Source organism: Podospora bellae-mahoneyi, chromosome 5 (genome assembly GCF_035222275.1).
Source record: "Podospora bellae-mahoneyi strain CBS 112042 chromosome 5, whole genome shotgun sequence".
Taxonomy (NCBI): domain Eukaryota; kingdom Fungi; phylum Ascomycota; class Sordariomycetes; order Sordariales; family Podosporaceae; genus Podospora; species Podospora bellae-mahoneyi.
This window is the reverse complement of record NC_085884.1, coordinates 2621030-2642064: the sequence shown is the minus strand read 5'-3', so window position 1 is coordinate 2642064 and position 21035 is coordinate 2621030. Positions and strand designations below refer to the sequence as shown.

Below are 21035 nucleotides of genomic sequence, written 5' to 3'. Positions count from 1 at the left end.
CTAATACAAAGAGACCAAACAACAAGTCCAGGAAAATACAAGACTAAATCCCAAGACCAATGAAAAGGGATAAATATCACTACCAAAACCGACACCAATTTCGTTTTCAAGATCTTCACGCCATCCTCGTTTTTTGAACAGTCAGCGCAGCAAGGTCATTGATGGTCCCGCTGCTCAACAACTCCAAGATCTGCAAGTTGGCTCGGAACTCCTTAGCGATCCAGTTTCGCAATTCAATAGCAGTCAGTGAGTCCAATCCGTAGCTGGTGATGTTCCTCGCCACGTCGAGGTCTTGAATGTCAACCGTCAGCACTTCCGAGAGCTTCTGTAGGATACCTTGGCCGGCGATGTTGGCCGCCTCTTCGTCACTGTTGGCCGCACGAAATGCATTTCCTGGGGAAATGGTCTGCTTCGGCATCAAGCCCTCACGCTCGGCGGCCGCAAGACATTCAGCCTTGAGCTCGGTGAAGCGCGGATCCGAAGCATAGTAAGGCCAACCGCCATCAGCGCCGAGGTGCAGCTTGAGACCAGTCAGGCATTGCGCCGGGCATTCTCCTCGAACCGCAGCCGAAAGCAGGGCAAGGACCTCCTCCTCTGAGACCGTCTCATGTCCAAAGTTGCGGATGATGTCCTCGCTGCGCTCCGCATTCTCGGCAAGGTATCCTGCGCCCGTGACGGCTGTCAGATCGAGCGAGGTGCCAGGCAGACCGTTGAGTTGTCTGTGCTGCACAAACGCGTCGAGAAAGGTGTTGGCCGCGGCGTAAGCGCCCTGGCCACGAGATCCAAGAATGCCAGACGCCGATGAGAGGACGACAAAGTAGTCGAGGGAAATGGACTGCGACTGGAGCACGTTGTGGATGTTCCAGGTTCCTGCTACCTTTGGCCGGATGACCTGAGTGTAGTCTTCGTGTGTCATGCCTTCCAGCAACACATCCTGCGTCGTTGTTAGCTTGTGCAGAGGAGTTTAGTGGTTTTTGGAGTTACTTACACGAAGGACCATTGCTGCATGAATGACACCGCAGATGGGAGGGAGGGATTTGGAGCACTCGGCCACAAGCTGTTGCACTTGCTGTTCGTCACTGGCGTCGCACTTCTTCACCACCACACGCGCATCAGGGCAGTTGGCCTCTTTCTGGAGCTGATCAACCATCTCCTTGCCAATCCCACTGCGCGATAGCAGCACTATGCTGCGAGCGCCATGCTGGATCATGAATTTGGCCATGGAGCGGCCCAGACCGCCAGTACCACCTACGATGACGTGGGTGCCGTCCCTGCGGAAGATGGTGTTGGATATCTGGTGCATGGCCTTGACCTGTTCCTTGGGTCCGGCAACCACGACGACGGGGTGCGCCGCGCGATTGTGCACCATCTCCATGCCCCTCGAGAGCTCTGAGACGGGAAGAATGGTGGCATCCGAAGGCGCTTTGATCACACCACTGGCGATGTTGTCGACAACCGCCTTGAGAGTACGCTCCATTGCCTTTGGTCTGGCAGCTGCCACGCTTGCCATGTTGAGCGAGGTGAAGGTAGCGTTGTCCCCAAGCCCTGGCCTCGTATTGGCATGGGTGGCTGATGTTCGGATCTCAACAAAGCGTCCAAAGTCAGAAAGGCATTCCCAAGCAACATTGGTCTCGTTGCCGGATAGTGTCAGGACAACGTCCATGCCTTCCCCCATCGTCGCCTCCTCTAGCTGCCGACGGAGATGAATGCTGTGAGCATTCAACACGCGCTCCCTCGAGACACCTGCCCTCTTTGCTGTCGCGGCCTCGTCATCGTTTTGAACCAAGACGTAGGCCGACGCTCCCAAGTGGCGGGCCACTTCCACGGCAGCAAGACCCGCCGGGCCTGCCAGCTGGATCAGGATTCTCTCGCTCGGATGAAGCTTGGCGAGATCTACCAAGGCATAATGGGCAGCAGCGTAGGCAGCAGGGATGATGGCCGCGTTTTCCATGCTGAGGCCAGCCGGAATGGCGACAGCGCTTGATGTTCTTGCTCGGGCATGTGTGCCAAAAGGGCCCAATGCCAGCGCGCACACCCTGGTTCCTTGCGCAAAGTTCCTCACGCCCGTTCCGAGGCGCGTGATGGTGCCACTGCAGCTGCGCACAATCTTGGATTCGGCATCGTGAGTCTCAGCCTTGTCAGCATCGTCCTTGCTAAGCGCCGAGGCCACCACAGCAATCTCGATCTCGTCCTCGCCCAAGGCTGTCTCTGGGCAATCCTCAAAGTACATATCATCAAAGGACTCGGAGCTGTGCGGTGCCAGGCGTAATTGGCGGCCGGGTTGGTGGAAGTTTTGGAGGTAGGAGGCTGAAGGGCCCAGGCTGCGGTGCACGTCCAGGTTGAGCTTCTCGTCGACCTTGATGCGTGGAACGACGAGCTGGCCCTGCTCTTCCGCAAACTCCATTTCCTTCTCTCCCTCCTCTTCCGACAGGACAGATTCCCTCAGTGCTTCGAAAATGAGGCTGGCTTGCTCATCAGTAGACAGCTTGCTCTTGGGATCCAGATCCAAGCTGGAAGCCACGGCGCTCCTCTCCGAACGCGCCGTACGAATGAGACCCAGCGCCATGTTGGCTTCGGGGTTCGTGGGGAATCGTGTTGCGCCACGGGTGATCCAGATAAGTCCAGGCGAGATGGTCAGAAGTGACTTGATCTGCTCGAGACGCGAGGCTAAGAGGTTGGGCAGCACGGGGCCCTCCAGGTCTGAGAGAACCAGGAACTTTGAGCCAAAGTCGGACAGGTTGTCCATGGAAGAAACTCTGGGAGACAGCCCGGTACTGGCCTCGATGGCGTGGCACAGTGCCGAAACTAAGGGGTCATTATCCTCTTCAGTTACGATGACGATGTCGGAGTCAGACCTTTTCTTCGTCTTTTCGTCGCTTGAATGCCCCTTGCACTTGGCTTGAGCAAACGGCTGCCAATTATACTGGAAACACAACTCCCTGGGTGCTTTAGTGTCTTTCTGGCCAGTCCTGACCGCCTTCATCACGAGACCTGACATGGAAATAGCAGCAGCTCCCGAGCTGGCGCCACTGAAGACCTCCACCATGAATGTCGCCGTCTTTGGCTCCAGGTTGCAGTGAATGCAAAACGTGTCGTTGACCCTCTTCTTCCAGGGCGTGCGGACAGTGACATGACGGATGGCGACGGGAAGATGGGCTGTGGGTATGCCGTCCTCTGTCGACTTTAGGTTGAGCAGTGGCACCTGCAGCATAGCGTCCAAGACCGAGGGATGAATCTGGAAGGGCGTCTCAAAGTCCACGGGCATATCCGCGGCGGTATCACGGGTGCAACAGTTAGCCACGATCTTGGTCCTGTTGATGCAGACATCGACAACAGACTTGAAAGACTTGGGGAACCCCATGCCGAGCGCCGACAGGGACTCATAGATTTCGGCACCACCACCCGCCAACGCGTTGAGCTTCCTAGACGTATTGCAGACCTGATCACTGCAGTCCTGCGTGGGCGTTGCAGGGGTGTGGCTGCCATGGCCGGCGTCGGAAGTAGCTGATGAAGGAGGCGAGGATCCAGCCGATGAGCAGGCCGAGGAGCTGTCGGCTTCCGAGATGAGCTTCTTCATGGCCTCGGTCCTGGCGCTGGGCACAGACGCATCTCTGGGAGCTGCACGGCGCCTTGAAGCGGCATCCATCACCACAGTACCGGTGCAATGCTCCAGCCATCCACGACTGTCCTCGTAAGAAGTGATGCGGAACTCGTGGCCCTTCTCGCCCTCCAAGGCTCGGAAGTTGAGGAGTACCTCAAACTCCTTGCCGTCCTCGACGAAGAGATGCTCCTTGATCTTCAGGTTTCTCAGATCATACTTTTCAACATCAGCCCCTGTGAGACTCGCTTGTTGGGCCGCGGCCTCGACCACCATGGACACAAACGCCGACGCCGGATATACGTGGCGACCTTGAACTTCATACTCCTTCAACCAGGGCAAGTCCTCGGTGCGCACGACGTTGCGCCAAGTCGGCTCAAGCTCGCTCGACCAGTCAGCCATGATACCAATCAAGTCATTGCGGGCAAATGGCTTGATCCGATGTTGCCGGCTGAGGCGCGACTCATACCAGTACTTTTGCTTCGACCATGGGTACGTATACAGCATGGGCACCAGGTCTGGGTGCTCATTCTCCTGGCGCTTGTGATTGATGTTGAAGAAGTCGAGGGGATAGCCGCGGACGAACAGCTGGCCGGCTGCCTCGAGGCAGGTCGTGGTGGCATCTTGATCGCGCACGAGGGTGGGGATGTAGCTGATCTTGGTGGCAGCAGCGCCAACCTTTTTCAATATTTGCATGATGGGCCCTTTCAGAGCGGCGTGAGGTCCCACCTCCAAAAGGATGTCGGGCTTGTGCTCGTTGCACAGGCGCTGAAGAGATGTGGAAAAGCGCACGGCCTGTGTGAGGTTGTCAACCCAGTACTCTGGGCCGAGTTCATGCAGGTCAATTCTGCGGCCACGGAGCGAAGAATAAAATTCGACGTTGGATGATGACACATTGTCGGGCACTTGGATGTGGGAAATCTTGGCCAGATAGGACTCGGCAATCAGCTTCATGTGTGGAGAGTGATAGGCCACGTCGACAAACAGCTTGCGGTTGAAGACCCCCTTGTCTTGGAACATCTTGCCCACACGATCAATGGCTTCCTCATCACCGGACAAGGTCGTTGAGGACGGAGAGTTCTCACATGCAACGACGGCCTGTGGGCCACCCTCCTGGTTGAGAGCCTTGAGCATGGGGGCGAGCTCGTCGGCACCGGAACCCACGGCCATCATGCTGCCCTTGAGCTGGGTGTGGGTCTTCTTGAGCTCGATGATGACCTGTCCTCTGTAGTAGGCAGCGGCCATGGCCGACTCAAAGTCCAGCGCGCCGGCCGCGTACGCGGCGCCGATCTCTCCTGATGAGTGACCTGTCACCGCTGTTGGACGGATCCCGAATGACTCCAGGAGGTCGATCAAGGCGAGCTGTACGGCCGAGCAAATGGGCTGTGAGATGTGAGCCATGCCGACTTTGGTGCTCTTCTTGTCGCGAGTCAACTCCTCGTAGATGGAGAAGTCGGCCCCAATATCCCGCAACGTCTTGTCTGCCCGCATGATGGCGCCTTTGAAGACGGGATGGGTTGTGATGAGCTCACGGCCCATGGCGTGCCACTGGGCACCTTGTCCTGTGAAGACAAAAGCCAGTTTTGGCGTTTCACTCGACGCGCGGGCAGGCACCATCTCATGAGAGTTGAGCGAGCCGGCTACGGCCGAGCACATGCCGGCAACAACGGCCACACGCCATGGCAGATGAGACCGGCGTTGGCAGAGCGTATACGCCAAATTACGTGGCATTGTCGTCTGGTACAGCTCGGCGTGCTGTTCGAGCCAGATTCCCAGCTCCTTCATGCTCTTGCGAAGGGCCGTCTCGTCGTTGGCTGACAGGACGAAGAGGCGCTGAGGTGTGTAGCCAGCGTCCTTGCCCAGCTCGATCTCGCGCGTGATGGGTGCTGCGCTGAGCACACACATCGAGTTGGAACCGGAGAAGCCAAAGTTGTTGACACATGCGTACTTTCTCTTGCTGGGCCATGGCTTCTGGTCTGTGGCCACTCGCATGTTCCACTTGTCAAGAGGGATGGCCGGATTGAGCGTTTCAAACTCGGTGTTGGGCAAGATGAAGCCATAGTACAGCATCAGCACCGATTTGATTACCGAGACAATGCCAGACACACCCTCTAAATGGCCGACGTTGGGCTTTGCGGAGCCAATGTAAAGGGGCTGGTCAGTGGTGAAGTGTCTTCCCACTGCCCTGTAGATGGCAGTCGCCTCGATTGGGTCCCCCTTCTTTGTCCCAGTGCCATGAGCCTCGAAGAAGCCGACATCCTTGGGATCAATCTTGGCCTCGGCAAACACGTCTCGGAGCAAGCGTTCCTGCTCCTCTGGCGACGGGGCAACAATACCAACTGTCCGGCCGTTGTGGCTGATGCCAGAATGTGTGATGACGCTGAAGATGTGGTCGTTGTCTGCTTGAGCTTGGGCCAAGGGTTTGAGAATAAGGCAACCTGCACCTTCACCACGAGCATATCCTGACTTTGCTCGGTCATCGAACGCATATGTTTTGCCCACGTCGGAAAACAGGCGAAGTTTTGCCATCGACACCCAGATATCGGGATGTGTAATGAGGTGCGAGGCCCCAACGATGGCTGATTCGGACTCGCCTGCCCTGATCGACTGCACCGCCAAATGCAGGGCGTGTAAGGACGACGAGCATGCCGTGTCGACGGTGAACGCTGGGCCTCGAAGGTTGAAGTAATAGGCTAGCCGGCCCGCCAAGAAGGCGCCCTGGTTTCCTGTAGCGTCGAAGTTTGGTATATGATCAAGATCTCGAAGATTACCGACTCGATGCTCGGTATAGTTGGCGCCAATAAAGACGCCTACCCTTTTGCCCGAGATGTGCTCTTTGGGAAAGCCACCGTTCTCGAATGCTTCGTATGCTGTTTCGAGTAGCAGTCGTTGTGCAGGATCTGCCACGGCCCGATTAGTAACTCTCACATGCTTCACCCATTGAACCCGAGTGCTTACCCATAGACTCGGCCTCCTTCTTTGTAATGTCAAAAAACCCAGCATCAAACATGGAGATGTCATCTTTGATGAAGTAGCCGCCCTGGGAGTTGAAGCAGCCCTTCTTGTCGGGGTTTGGGTGATGATACGCCTCGGCGGTGAAGCGGTCCTTGGGAACCTTGGACCAGCCGCTTCTCTTGCGACAGAGCATACGGTAGAACTCTCCGGGCGTGGACACATCCCCCGGCAGACGGCAGGACATGCCCACGATGGCGATGGGCATCGGTTGTTGGTCCGCCATGATTCTGCAACAAGACGACCGTTGCATAAACGAGGGAATATGGCGTTGTTGACCGATGCTGGATGAGGGGAGGGAGTATTATGGGAGGCGTGTGTGGCAGTATGGGTTTGCAAATCAGGGCGGGAAAACGGGTGCCAAACACTTATATGGAAAGAGTCATGACACAGAGGCTACGCGACACAGACACCAGCTCTGCCAACGATGGACTACTGAGCCGCCCACTCTCTTGGCTACGCCATCCCGCCACCAGACGCGTTTCGTCCCTTTCTTTTCTGCAACAGTCTGTGTGCCTATACATCCGACGGTCTTAGGCGTTGCACCGGCCGCTCTCCGGATATCTACCTCCCCATTATCTCTCAACGGCATTACAGAGGCGGCTTTCTGTTGGAAAGGGCTATTGATCGCCGATCCGGTGAAGCATTTGGAATGTTACCCGTGCAGTGAAATATGAGATAACAACAAGGTTGCCGACTCAACGCTAGTACCGAGGTAGGTTTGGCCCGTCCTAGAGGGCACCTCAGGGGCTAGCGGTTTTGCCGTCTGCACGTTTCGGTGGCTATGGGACGTGAGGGGGTAATCAGTCTCCATGATAAGCTTCTCATGCCTCTACATGCTGATGGGGCAGACTGGGCCTGAACCGAAGACTTGGCTTCGGCCCGGTGTGAATCCGGCCCGCACCGAACACGGAGAAACACACGTGATAGTTGGAGGAATTCTGGGGACAGCATGGAGTGTGCTGTGCAGCATCGGTGTAATCTGATGCAAGGCGAGACCATACGTGCCAACGGCCCTCACCTATCTTTTCTCCACATGCACAGCAGGTCCTTCGGTCTTCCAGAGACAAATGCCAGCTGCAGGTATCACATGCGTTTCCCATCTCTTATCGTGGCTGACAAACACCTCGCCGGTACCTAGTTCTACCTGGTGAGCACCTTCCGAGACATGGAAAGGCAAACTGGATGGGAACTGGTCTAATGCCGCCTGGGGTTCCTCCTGAGTAGGTACCCAGTTTTGGATTTGCATGTTAGTTCTGTCCGGTCGAAGCTTGAACTCCGCTTGGTAGACTGCAGTTGGGTTCTTTTTCTGCTCTTGGTGTACATTGGCCACTTGGGCAGTAGATGCTTCACCTGTATGTTGTTAACAACGGCTAAAGGTAAACCCTCTCGCCAAGCAGCCCACGGTCCTCCACATTCCTCCCTGTCTGCCTATGTTTCACAGGTGGGATGCAATAGTCGAGCCCTACAATCCCTAGCACGCCGAAGATAGGTCTAGACTTCCACACCATCCGACGATCCAGTTAGTTATACGATGAAACACCGGTTGATGGGAGGGTAAGGGTAGTGCGTCATTATCATTCGCTCTGTGCCTACTTACTGCATCCTCAGGCAGTACTGTTGCACGCTAGATACATCCGAGGAAAGGCAGAAGAGGTTAAACGCGCTTCTGCATACGTTGCGAAATAGGGTATGCGCGTGTTTACATCTGTGTTTATTTTCGGCTTCTCAGAAGGCTGGGACGGTGAGCTCGGCGGAAACTGGGAGATATAGACATCCCTGTTCCAATCCTATTCCGACGATTCATACCAGTATCTATCTATCCATTCGCTCAGTTTTATCACAGACTTCCACTTAATCCGCCCAGTCATTTCTTAACGCTGTTTTCAAATTAATTTCGCTTTTCACCGTCTTTTCAGTCAAGAACCTAATCACTAACTCTCAAGATGAAGTTTCTCTGTCTCCCCGGTGCCTACGGCAGTGCCAAGGTTTGTTTATCCTTCCTCTCTCCCGGATGCACTCCAACTGACTTGGTGCCGTCCAGAACTTTCAAGTTCAACTTGGTCCCCTCGCCGAGGAGCTGGAGAGACGCGGTCTCTGCACATTTACCTACTCTCAAGGCACTCACGAGGTCGACCCTCCTCAAGGATGGGAGGACTACTTCGGCGCCCGCCCCCTGTACCGTTTCCTCGACACCCGCCAGGGAGATACCTTCGAAACCCTTCGTAGGCTCAGGCATGTGCCCCACTCCATGCCTGCCGAAGACACCATGAGAATGTTTCAGAAAGCCGGCGAGGGTGAAGACTGGCATCAAAGGGTCTGGAGAGAAGCGCTGGACGCTGTCTTCAAGACGCTGGACGAGGACCCCGAGATTGATGGCATCATCGGCTATAGTGAGGGGGCCATGGTTGGTGCAAGCTTGATTGTAGAGGAGGCAGAACGGGCCAAGAAGAGCGGGTGCCAGCGAAGGATCAAGGTTTGTCTGCCCCCTCATCAAATCCTCATGAATCAAACCCAGGGCTGATCAACTCGACACCAACAGTTCGCCATGTTCATCTCAGGTGCCCCTCCTCTCAAGTTCGAGGGCAAGGACCGCATCGTTGCGCAGCTGTTTGACGAGGCCGGCATTGTCATCGACATCCCCACGTTCCACATCTTTGGATGTGACGATGCTTTCTTGAGCTCGGCGGTCGCACTGTTCAATGTGTGCGAGCCCAGTAAGGCAACCATGTACGATCATGGTCTTGGTCACATCGTGCCTCGCGATGCCGAGAATGTGGGTGTCTTGGGAGAGATTCTGCAGGAAATCATGCCCAAGGTAGAGGAGGACAACAGACGGGCTGCCAGCGAGCAGCAGCAGAGGAAGGAAAGCGGTCTCAGCGGGATGGACAAAAGCGAGTTTGCTACCCCGGGTGAGTTTTACACATTTTTGCCGGCATGAGATATGACTTGGCGCGGGACAGAAGCTGATGGCGTTGTTCGTTCCTGGGCAGCCTTGTTGCGGACAACTAGCTGAGGTGAAATCGCGAGGCGTTGTACTCGGCATGGGGGTTTGCTTAACATATTGTCCAACAAGCGGATGGAAAATGAGGGGGTGGGTTGATAGAAGGGCTGGTGATTTATGGACTGGTAATGGATGGGTCGGATAAAACTGAATTGTTGTTTGTTTGTCTTGCCTTGGGGTTGGTTCTCCGCGCGTTTCGCAAATTGCATGTGTGCTAAGCAAATTATGTACGGGTTGTATGACACAGAGATTGGACCAGCAACCTATATCTGAACCTCCGATGGATACCCATGCTTCGTGTGTCCTGGCTCCATTCTTCTTGAATCCTCGTGTGTGCAGGATGGAGTCGTCGAGATTTCCACAACTCGGCTGTGCCAATTCTTGGTGTCGTATAAAAAACGTGTCATCATATATGATGGCGTTGGGGGTTTCCGTGTCCTTGGTGTTTGTCAGGCTATCGACATTGAAGTGTACGGCCAAGTATGGGAAGCAGGTGTCCATGACAGGTACTTACAGGCTCGATAACAACTTGCTGGCCGTTTGCGGATTTGAACTCTTATTGTTGGGCATTATGATGCAGCTTCCAGAGTCAAGATGGTCTGAAGATGTTCGGACTGCGGTTCGATAATATTCAAACTTGACGCTGCTTTGATAAAAGTCAAGTTAAGACGGTCTGACGGTTGTTGGCATTGCTTGACACCAGCCTAAGATGGTTACCTGCCCATGGATATAAAGGATCTACCGTTTCTCTGGAATCTTGGAAGTTGAGACTCCCTCTCTCAATGGGAATTCCCAACCAGCCTGCATCCCCAAAATCTCCAACTCCCTTGTGCTTGCCGTCATGAGATACTGTCAACAAATCCTGGGACGTAGTATCTCAAAGTCTCAAGCCAATAGGAGCCAATATCGCTTCACCCCGGTCGCAGCGTCACTTACTATCACATATCCCCTATTCGCGTATTTTACTTGATTATCACCCTCCACCAGAGAACGTCTCCACGAGGTGTGGCGCAGTCACTAATCAGATCCTCCGCCTAATGCAGGGGCACATCTGCCAAGATGCAGCTGGAGAGAGTGCCCAACGGCAAAGTCCAATCAGAGGTCTTCGAGATCAAATATGTTTGGTGATTCTTGTCATGAGCCAATCATCACCCGTTCATCCCAAAGAGGCACCCTGCCCTGGGTGCCTTGTTACAGGCAGACTCCAGCATCGCGGGAGACCTCGTTTCTCGGGATTTCCATGCAAAAAATTGTCATTCCCACACTTTCTGCCAATCTTGTCCCAGAGATTTGTCCCACTACCTGACATTCTGCATGATGCCGTGCATGCCACTGTCATTTTCCATTCGTTTGTCCAACTCACCGCTGCTCCGGGCCTGTAGCACCTACAATTGAAATGGATTTCGACAACGAGGATGCGCCGAAAGAGGGAACTGCCGTCCATGATCAACGTCATGCCACAGCAGACGCCTGGGTACCTTGGAACCCGAAGAAGATGGGCCGCCTTCCACCTACTCCGTCCTCTACGCCTGATTCAGCAGCCATGCAACATCGTCAATCCACCTCAATCGACTCGGCTGTTGTTCTCGAAGACAATTCTTTTATGTACGGGGTTTCTTCTCGGGGAAAGTCACCTCCCGCTACTCCAAGGTCACTATCACGACTATCTGGCTTTCACTTCTCACCAGAGCGCCCCAGCAGCCCCATATCCACTCCACCGTCACCTGGTTGCGAGTCCGACGAGTCTAATGAATGGGACCATATTTGCATTGGCCAAAAGGATGGCCAAGATGCATCAGTCAAAGAGATTCAGGAAGGGATGGGAGCAGTCTCTTTGATGTTGCCGGCAGAACCCACGGAACTTGAGCAGGACATGAACGACGTTGATTATCACAGTGGGGTCACTGCTGGACCCGACAATGATGGCGTCACGGTGGAGGAGGCAGATCATATTCTGAGTTTCAGTCTACCAACACTTCGCGGGATCAACAGCAGTGACGTCCCTCGCGGGATTCTCGAGACATGTAAGGGCATTACATATGCGTATGCAGAACAGATTGCGGCGATTGTAGACTCGTTTGAAGATTTCTTGCAAGCCCCAGTTGAGACGGACATTCCCTCGTCCGGGGCAGCTGGTACTCTGCCGCAACGCCCATCATCATCTCAAATCGACAAGTCCACAGGAAAGGGGAAGGAAAAAACAAAAGCGAACAAAAAGAGAAGGCTGAGCGACAAGGAAAATGACCAGGATGACGAAGAGGAGTCTGGAAGCATCATGGGAGACCCAAGGGACTCTGGAGAGGAGCGCAATTCGACTGCCTCAAAGCTACGGTGTATCTTCCGTGCCCGCAATCCTTCTCGGTTTAATGTCAGGGACCATACCTCGTGCGCCATGACCATGTTCACCAAATTTTCCGACCTCAGGTAACTAACCCCAGAGCCCCTGAACCCCTGAACCCCTGAACCCCCGAAATACCAACCTGGAGTATTACTGAAACTGGCCCAGGAAACACGTTCTCAACAAACACATGGCTGACTCGGAGATTGTGACATGCCAGCGATGCAAAAAGGGTTTTCCCTCTCGAAATGCGCTTGAGCTGCACTGCGAACGAGAACCCTGCAACTACAAGCGCTCAGACCCAGAGGACGGAATCAATAGCGAGACAGCCTCCCGGATCAGGTTCAGGGGCCGAGATTGTGGTCCATCGGATGAAGATCAGTGGAAGCATCTCTGGCAGCTTGCCTTCCCTGAAGATCCCGACAACAAGATTGAACCGTTCCACTTTGTTCCAGTTCTCGAACACCATGAACTGGAGCCCGCCTTTGTTCAAAAGCTCGAGTATCTCAAGCCTGTCGTCCAGTCCTATGTTCCTGACGAGGAGCAGTTTGAGGGTCTTTGCGTCATCATCAAGTCCTTGTTTGAGTCGGCTGTTCACGATCTTACTCACATTGGCTTGAAGATGGACTACGTCAATAGGCAAGGAAGCCGAACCAACAACCGCATTTCGAGATCGATGGCACGTGTGCTTTGGAGTAACGTACATGACCGTGACTCTGGCATTGGGCTTGATTCTTCTGAGACAGCGACACCAAGGACTTCCGCAAGATACCCTTCCGTGGCTTTGGAGACGACACGGCAAGGGCAACAAGATCGATCACTGTCTTCAGGTTTTGCCAGTATCAAAGAGCCAAAGCCGCCCACACTTCGTGTTCAATCTCAACTTGGCGCTACATGTCCTCCTTCACAACAGCGGTTGCAGCCAAATGCGCCCATCGACTGTGCACAACCCGAAAGCAGATGGGGTGGGTTTGATGCAAACTATGCCACAAGCCTGCCATTCCCAACATCTACATCCTCGGTGGACACAACCCCTGGATTCGTCTACTTCCCTGCTACCCTCAGCGACATCGCCGCCAACGATCCTGCTTCCGGCTTCTTTCCGTGTGGTGCTGACCCCAATGTCCACGGAACCATACACATTGATCCGGCCCAGCTGCAGTTTGGCTACCAACAACCTCATCTCAGTGATATGGATGCTACCATGAACAATGGCATTGCGGGCTACATTGCCCCGGCTATGATGAACACGCTGACTGGAACGAGGGGTGAGAGTGGACAGTGGATATAGGCTTTTATAATATCCCTTTTTCTTCGCATCAGTAATGTAATCAACCTTTTTTGCTCGCTTCAAGTGGTGTTGCCTCACTGCTCATCAACAAAGCGTGATTTCAAGCAATATTCATTACTATATACTATTACATGGTTCCGCATATTCCATCTCAACAGGTACAGGGCAGCACTTTCTGCATGCTGGCCAAAACACAACCATGAACCGATGAAAACATACGCACAAGAGGGGTATCATAATCCTACACCATCACCTTTTGGTCATGACCAGCCACTCAATACTTTACCAGCGCTAAACAGCCGGAAAACAACTCATCCACAAACGTCTGCGTTTCGGCTGCGTCTCCATCCTTCTTCACCTCCACCCTGGCGGTGGAGAAGCCTGTACCTCCGTTCAAGTTCAAGACGCTCGTCACGTTCTCCAACTCAATTTCCTGAACAAAGGTTCCATTCTTTCTCCCAGGAATTTGGGGTGATGCCGGGGTGGGATTCTCATAGACTTCGTGGATCCTCTTGGTCTCATCGACCATTTCGACCTCTTCGGCGGCAAGGGCAACAGCGGGCGATTTGGGTCCGACAGCGGTGGTGGTAGCATCTACATCGACAGTCACCTCCTGCGAAATCATGATGCCCATTCCACCAAACGACTTGTTGTGCTTGTGTTGCTTCCCGTTGTTGGGTTGAAGGCTTAGTTTTGGACCGGTGGCTCGCTGCTGGTCGTACGTCGGGCGTTGGCGATGCTGAGATCTTTCCGGGGCAAGTGTCGAGTCTGAGAGCTGATCTGTATCCGGGTCTTGTCCGTTGATGGACGATGCGCCGCGGTACAAACCTAACGACACAACACTCGGGTTGTTGGATGGAGTAGCAGGGGCCATGCATTCCCGGCTGGAGGAAACGAGCTTGCTGGCTCGCACTTGTCGCGTCTCTAACGACGGTCTTCTGTGGCGCCTGAAGCGAGAGAACATCGTGAAGGGTAGCTGGGAGGAGAGGGACTTCGGGGGGGCGGTCGAGGCAGAGTTCAAGACGGGGCTCAACTCCCGGTGCACATTCCGGGCAAAGGCGGCCGCGTGTGGCGAGTTGGCGTACACGAGCTGCTGGGTTTTGAAAAAGTACAAGGGGACAAACGCATGGTCTGGAACTTTGACCTTGATGTGAATCGGAATCATGATGCTAAAGGTGATCATCGAGCATGTCGCCAACCTCGTGGCCATGGAGCCGACTGGCGATCGGCAAGGTACTTGGGCCACCCGAGAAATGAGTTTGGCATCGTCCAAAATCTTGTCGTTGGTGGCACTACGCAGATTCCGAACAGCGTCGCTGAGAAGAGCGGCGAAAGCGGCGTTGCGTGGTGCAATGTCTTGGACGCGCCGGAGCCGTTGGAGGATAGCTTGGACCGAATGGCCGTGGAGCTGGCGCAGGAATTCCAAATGAGACGGCTCAAGGCGGTCGAGCGGCATTTCCACGCTAGGAAGCAGATTTCGAGCCTGTTTTTGCACAAGAAGATCGAAACCGTGGCCGTGGTGGCTGTCGACTTGCGTGCGAACAGCAAACAAGCCAACATGGACGCCGGGATCAAGCATTGTGCCGTGAGCATAATCCTTCATGTTCGCCAACTTCTGTTCCAGATGTGCGGTTCGAATCTGCATCTTGGCGCCGATGATGTGGGCAACTTGACGAGGGTCGGCGAAGCAATACCCAGAGGCCTCGAGTCGGTCCATGACTCGAGGGTTATCGACAGCACGTACCAAGCACATGAGCGAGCCGTGGTTGTGGCGGTGAATCGTAACTCCCTTCTCAGCCATGTCGGCATCTCGTGACGTGATAGGGACCGGTCCCTGCGTCTTGCCCGTCGAGTTTGAGCGAAGTGACACAGAATCCGGTTGGCCACCGGTCGACAAGATCTCATCCCAAAGAATACCAGCATCTGTCAAGTTCTCGTTCATCTTGTCAGCAAGCCCGGCGGCAGCCAAGCAGAACAACTCGCGGAAGATCACGTCGTAGTTGTCAATCACATGGCCATCGTCATCGACCAGAGAGATGCCTGTTCGCACATTGCGACCACGATGCGGAAGCTCGGCCAGGTGGTTTCTCATCTTTCCCAGCAGCACAGTCACGCTGGACCAATTCCTCGACGCCTGGAAGACCCAGTGGAAAAGGGGGTGTGCGGTAGAGAAGACGTCGTTTTGGGTCTACCACACCCGGTCAGCGAGGGCGCTCAGATCAACAGTCGGACAGCAGAGACACACCTTTTGGAGAAACTTGCTGGTAATCTCCTCACTGGGCAGAGCTCCATCAGGGGAAACGAGGATTCGGCCTTGATGATCGAACACAGCAGCGGCGAGAGTGATTCTTTGGGCCTTGCTGGCGTAGCTTTGGCGCACTCGCGCCGAGTAGATGGCCGTCCCTGCCATGACAGCACAGGCAGCAACTGACTGTTCGTCGTCAGTAATGCAGGGTTACTTGTACCTTTTCCTCACTCACCAGACATGAAATCACAATAACCGTGACATTTCTGGTATCCATCTCACTGCTCGAGTGGAGGTGCATCAGTCGGTATGTGGTCCCAACAGCACCGCACCAATGCATGCCCGAGACGGCGCCAGCCAAGACGATGGCACATCCAGTTCTCTTCCACCAGGAGTTGGTCCAAGATGCCCTAAACACAAAAAACAGCGCGAGCGCAACGGTGCTAGCCGCAACAGCAATGAGGGCAGACCCAACCACGTTGGCAGGGTGGTAGCTGCAGTGATAGTTGCTGATGGAGGCGTTGCCGAGGTAGTGCATGCCGCAAATGGCTCCCCCTGACAACGTGCCAGATACCCCGATGCGCCACCAGTTGACGCCATTGGCATTTCGGGTGCTGGTCACGACAAAGAAGGCGGCGCACAAGACGAGGATGGGTACGAAAAAGGAGGCTACCGTAACGCGGACCGAATAGACAACCTGAAGCTCGGGCTGCCCGTTGAGCAGACTTGTTGCACGATTGCCAATGTAATGCTACCACAACGTAAGTTAAAAAGACTTGATCGAAATGGTGCTCAGAAGATAACATACCATGCACCAGATGGAAACGCCACCCATGGTCACCGAGGCGGCTAGCAGTAACAGACTGTGTGTTTCCGTCAGCAATCACAGGCGCAACGGTCTGGCGACGGGACCCCGTACTTGTTGTAGTACCCCTTTCTCGAGGTCCGTCGGTTGATGAGCTCGAGGGTCGAGGCGGCGCCGACGAGACTGACAGCATAGCTGAGCGTGAGGAGGGCGGGATCAAACTGATACGGCACCGGGTGGCCGATGTACTGAGCCAAGCCAGCATCGTAGGCTGCCGAGTCCATGGCAGGCGACATAGCAGCTGCGCGACTTGAGATTAGGTCGACATTGGAGTTGAGGAACTGGTTGGCTTTGAGTGATCAACAAGGACAACGGACCCGGGCGCCCGCAGGATGGAAAAGAGGTGGTCCCAATGGGTCGGGTCAACCAGGAGATCAGGAGCTATCACTCCTATGTACATACATAGCTTCTCTGCACAGACTCGCCATCTGCCAAGCATGCCATGAAACAGACAACCGCGGGTCCAGGCTGAGATGGAGAAAAAGAACGAGCAGGATCGTGGGCTTGTGGATTCCGAGTGCCGTCACCAATTGCAACAGAGAGGGGCCAGCCCTGCTGCACGGGCATGCATGCCAGGATGTGTAGATGAGCCCGCGCCAATCCGAGCTATCCACCACCGAAATGCATCGGAACTCGCCAAGCCACAATGCATCTGGGGGAGATGTGAATGGTGGCCAGAACTTGGTTTTGTGAGACATGCATATTCATTTTGGGTGGCAGTCGGCGACCATATGTACTCACTTGTATCCTCTCAGCATCTTATCTTGGGACATATGTCATGTCGGTTTCTTTTTTTTCTTTTTCTTTCAATACTCTGCAAATGCCACCCTATCTCCTGCACAAAAACACAAAAAGGTTCGAACTCGGCCCAGCGCAGACGCCTGTCATTCGCTTGGAGGGTCGACGACTTGTCATTTATCAGATCCCCCACACCCTCATTTGGCATTGTCTGATGCCAGGCGTATCGCTTGCCGTTCTCTTCCCTCCCTTGCTTCCTCCTCAGTCCAATACGAGTCATGCTTGGTGATTCTTAATGGTTAAAAATCATGTCACGCACGAGCCCCATCCGTTCGCGCGCTAAGCTTCGATCTCAGCTTCCATCGGGATGTCTTGGACATCGTGGGTCCCTTCATCCCCTCACCCGGCGTGAACCGATGTTCGATTAGCGCCAATCCATCGGTGGGGAAACCTCAACGCTCCCTACCGTTTTGCTTTTCTTTCAGAATTTGATCCGTTGAGAACATGGGGGGTGGTGACAAAGTTCAACCTCGATCGAATAGAATGCACCAAGCATGACCACATCATCACTTTTTTTTGTTGGAACGAGTCAGGAACCCATGAGCTCAACCTGTTAATTTTTGGCTCCTCCACCCGCGGCGTGTTTAAGCTATAAATCATAACATCACGTGGATGCCCAGGTCCAGCAGTGGCTAAGTACCTACTCTGCTGACATCGTATCAATGCCGGTGTCAAAAGGGGCTCAGGGGCAATGTCAACATCTCTGCTCTGATGCTAGACACATCGGGGACGGGTTACGGGCCACTATCCACCCAACGTTAGAGAGAGCCGGCGATTTTGGGAGGAACTTGTGGCTACCTACTTGGATATATGCGCCCTCACACCAGGATTTATGCCCGAAGAACCTGCCTCATCGCCTGAACACCATCCCTGTTCGTAATCAAGCCAGATAAGGTATGTTCAACACGGATTTTGTAGGGTGTACTCATCTCGTTTCTATCTCTTTGCCCCGTCCTGTCTATGCGGAGCGTCTGAACCAGGCTCTTGTCTCTGGCATAAGCTTGAGTTGGCGTGTAAAGGAAACTAGTTGTGACAAAGACCACGAGGAAATGCTCTATATTCATGTAGTGAATGAAGGTGGCGTCCATCATCTCTCCCTCGTCGCCAGCAGTGTTCACCATCCTCACATGCACTCTGGCGTTTACCCTTGAGACCTTCTTAGCTACCTAGTGCAAATGCGACTGTGTAAGACCCAGGCTACTAGAAACGTGAACAAGTAAAATCCAACATACCTTCCTCTGCCAACCTCAGGGCTAATCAACCATCACAGCGATCCAATCTTATCGATATGGAGTACTCCAGGGAAAAGCCATAGACATTGAACCTCGAGAATCCCAAAGTAGGTTCATAACAATTCCATTGTGATTGCTAGATGAAAGTGAGGTCCTGGCAGACAGTTTCATTCCAAACTTCTATCATCCCTCATAACTCCAGATATGGCCATTATGACAGAGGAATAAGAAGGTACCGTAACTGCCTTGACCTCTTTGACCTCCGAGCAGGCTCATGCCGCAGCTGACAGCACCCATAACTAGGAGTACGAATGTGTCGATCGAAGATACTCCATGACAGGGGCTTATTGCTGCCGAGGACAAGTTGCATGCGGAACCTATCCAAACTATTCGCTAAGTCTTATTGTGTCATTAACTATGCAATTCTTTTCACCGTGAGACTTTGCACCTTGTGACACCACGTTGGAAGTGTTTCACAGCTGAAGGTGTTACGGCTTGGAGATTAAATTAAATACACTATCCGACATCTTCTGTTACGTTATCCAGAACCTGAGCTGTGCTCAAGAGAGTGACAACGCACGTAGTAAACTGCTCTGGGAAAGGTGCCAATAAGCTTCGTAGATCGATAGTAGGATCCCGCGACAACCGCCTCGAGATTGACAAATGATGTGCCAGCAATTGGTCGGATGAGCGCCGATCACGACCCGCCCGCGAGACAAGCCGCTCTAACTACACTGGCCAGGGCCAGAAATCCATGCATGTCTCAGCTCCCCTCTTGCTCAGTGGCGCACCCAAAGGCCGCTGCACCCACATGGCTTACACCACACAGCAAATCTCATTGGACTCACCAAATGATCCCCATGACCGGAATGGCGGACGGTGCTCATGGTGGGACTTGGGAGATGCTGTCTCACCCTGCCAGCCACGTCTTTTCCCTTGACCGACATGACGCAAAACCTCATTCCTAGACGCTTTTAAAGAGAACATCTCCCCCCTCTCCTATCGCCATTCCCTCACTTCTACAACGATACACTCCAGACACTGCCTACCCCATGTCCTCCCCACTCACCATCCCTGGCCCTCCAGGCCTTCCCCTGCTCGGCAACATCATGGACATCAACCCGAGCAACACCTGGTGGTCTTTGCGCACGCTGGCTGAAAAGTATGGCGAGATCTTCAAGATAAAGGTCTTGGGGCATGAAATTGTCTTTGTCGCCAGCGCTGCTCTAGCAGAAGAGATTTGTGACGAGACTCGGTTCCGCAAATTCGTTGGCGGGCCCATTGTCGAGATCCGATACGCCGTGCACGATGCGTTGTTTACCGCATACGACCACGAGGAATCCTGGGGTATCGCTCACCGCATCATCGCGCCACACCTGAGCACGGAATCAGTCGCTGATCATTTCGACGAGCTCTTGTTGTGCACCGACGAGTTGATCGCCAAGTGGACCAAGGGTCTCGAGCCTGGGACCAAGTTCCAACCTCTCAAAGACCTCAACAACCTGAACTTGGAGGCGACAATTTTGACACTGTTTGGAAAGAAGCTGGGAGCCATCAAAATGAAGGAAGGAGAGGAGCATCCCATAATCCAGGCCATGGAGGATGCTACCTCAGAAGCAATGAGACGACCCAACAGACCGAAGCTCCTCAACTGGCTGCTATACAACGGCAAGTGGAAGGAGGCGACCAAGACGATGAGAGGCTTTGCCGCAGAGCTCATCCAATACCGGGCCGAACACTCTACCGGACGCAAGGATTTGCTTTGGGCGTTGATGAACGCCACGGATCCGGAAACAGGCAAGAAGTTGACCGACAGCCAGGTGATTGATGAGATTGTCAGCATGCCGATCGGCAGTTCAACAGCCCCTTGTTCAGTCACGGCGACCATCCTGTTTCTGCTGCAGAATCCAGAGGTGGTGGCCGAGGCCAGAGAGGAGTTGGACCGCGTGGTTGGAGACGGTGCGCTGAGGCAAGACCATATCACCCAGTTGAAATACATCCAGGGGATTGTGAGGGAGACGCTGAGGTTGAGCTGCGCGGCTCCGGGCTTCAACATTGAGCCAATTCCGTCCAAGAATGGCGACAAGTCGCCCATTCTGCTTCAAGGTGGCAAGTACCAGATTGCGCACAACCAGGCCATGATCATTGTTCTGGCTGGAGTCAACAGAGATCCAGCCGTGTTTGAGGAACCTCTCAAGTTCAAGCCAGAGAGAATGGTGGGCGACAACTTCACCAAGCTGCCGGCCGGTGTCAAGAAGTGGTTCGGAAATGGCAAACGAGAATGTATCGGCAAACACTGGGCTTGGGAGTTTCTAATGGTGGTGACGGCCAAGCTGATCAAAGAAGTTGATTTTCAGGCGGTGGACGAGCAGTATGTGATGAAGCAGGATGGGTGGTTCAACGTGCGGCCGATCGACTTTTACGTGACGGCCAAGGCAAGGGGTGCTTGAGGGGAGAGCCAAAAGGGGGGATATCCAACGTTTCAGTTCAAGAATCTATTCCTCGGTTTGAGATTTTTGTTGTCTTCACGACACGCTTGAAATTGATGCCATGATTGTTCTCGACTTCGCATGTGATCCCGCACGTGGTTCTTTTACTCAGGGGCCGGACAGACCGACGACGCAGTCCCTTGCCACGATAGCCCGAGCATGC

The 21035-nt window shown here is 54.0% G+C and overlaps 6 protein-coding genes across 6 annotated transcripts; 4 read left to right on the top strand and 2 right to left on the bottom strand.

The window, feature by feature from the left end:
- Window positions 1–62: 62 nt before the first annotated feature.
- Window positions 63–598, top strand: QC761_0081640 (uncharacterized protein; the record flags this gene model as incomplete). Its single annotated transcript, XM_062872851.1, has 2 exons — window positions 63–242; window positions 332–598. Exons 1-2 carry the CDS (start codon window positions 162–164, stop codon window positions 596–598), a joined length of 348 nt encoding a protein of 115 aa, XP_062731137.1. The 5' UTR covers window positions 63–161.
- QC761_0081630 (Type I Iterative PKS) lies at window positions 116–7140 on the bottom strand (the record flags this gene model as incomplete). The annotated part of the gene is made up of 3 exons (XM_062872850.1): window positions 6557–7140; window positions 989–6498; window positions 116–934 (listed from the first exon to the last, which is right to left on the bottom strand). Exons 1-3 carry the CDS (start codon window positions 6861–6863, stop codon window positions 116–118), a joined length of 6636 nt encoding a protein of 2211 aa, XP_062731136.1. The 5' UTR covers window positions 6864–7140.
- Window positions 7141–8556: 1416 nt separating this feature from the next.
- QC761_507540 (uncharacterized protein) lies at window positions 8557–9855 on the top strand (the record flags this gene model as incomplete). The annotated part of the gene is made up of 4 exons (XM_062879974.1): window positions 8557–8598; window positions 8655–9086; window positions 9153–9522; window positions 9604–9855. 4 exons carry the CDS (start codon window positions 8557–8559, stop codon window positions 9624–9626), a joined length of 867 nt encoding a protein of 288 aa, XP_062731135.1. The 3' UTR covers window positions 9627–9855.
- Window positions 9856–10857: 1002 nt separating this feature from the next.
- On the top strand, window positions 10858–13273 carry QC761_512530 (uncharacterized protein). The gene is made up of 2 exons (XM_062880421.1): window positions 10858–12038; window positions 12121–13273. Exons 1-2 carry the CDS (start codon window positions 11011–11013, stop codon window positions 13241–13243), a joined length of 2151 nt encoding a protein of 716 aa, XP_062731134.1. The 5' UTR covers window positions 10858–11010; the 3' UTR covers window positions 13244–13273.
- A 41-nt stretch (window positions 13274–13314) lies between these two features.
- Window positions 13315–17118, bottom strand: QC761_512520 (uncharacterized protein). The gene is made up of 6 exons (XM_062880420.1): window positions 17095–17118; window positions 16408–17033; window positions 16297–16351; window positions 15724–16239; window positions 15489–15674; window positions 13315–15431 (listed from the first exon to the last, which is right to left on the bottom strand). Exons 2-6 carry the CDS (start codon window positions 16587–16589, stop codon window positions 13518–13520), a joined length of 2853 nt encoding a protein of 950 aa, XP_062731133.1. The 5' UTR covers window positions 16590–17033; window positions 17095–17118; the 3' UTR covers window positions 13315–13517.
- Window positions 17119–19435: 2317 nt separating this feature from the next.
- On the top strand, window positions 19436–20833 carry QC761_512510 (uncharacterized protein; the record flags this gene model as incomplete). The annotated part of the gene is made up of 1 exon (XM_062880419.1): window positions 19436–20833. One exon carries the CDS (start codon window positions 19436–19438, stop codon window positions 20831–20833), a length of 1398 nt encoding a protein of 465 aa, XP_062731132.1.
- Between the last annotated feature and the right edge of the window lie 202 nt (window positions 20834–21035).

Coding starts and splice junctions, on each gene's coding strand:
- QC761_512530 (XM_062880421.1), top strand. CDS start 11,011: ATGGATTTCGACAACGAGGATGCGCCGAAAGAGGGAACTGCCGTCCAT. Junction 12,039..12,120: donor ACCAAATTTTCCGACCTCAG/GTAACTAACCCC, acceptor AAACTGGCCCAG/GAAACACGTTCTCAACAAAC.
- QC761_512520 (XM_062880420.1), bottom strand. CDS start 16,589: ATGTCGCCTGCCATGGACTCGGCAGCCTACGATGCTGGCTTGGCTCAG. Junction 16,240..16,296: donor GCGTTTCCATCTGGTGCATG/GTATGTTATCTT, acceptor ACGTTGTGGTAG/CATTACATTGGCAATCGTGC. Junction 15,675..15,723: donor TTATTGTGATTTCATGTCTG/GTGAGTGAGGAA, acceptor GACGACGAACAG/TCAGTTGCTGCCTGTGCTGT.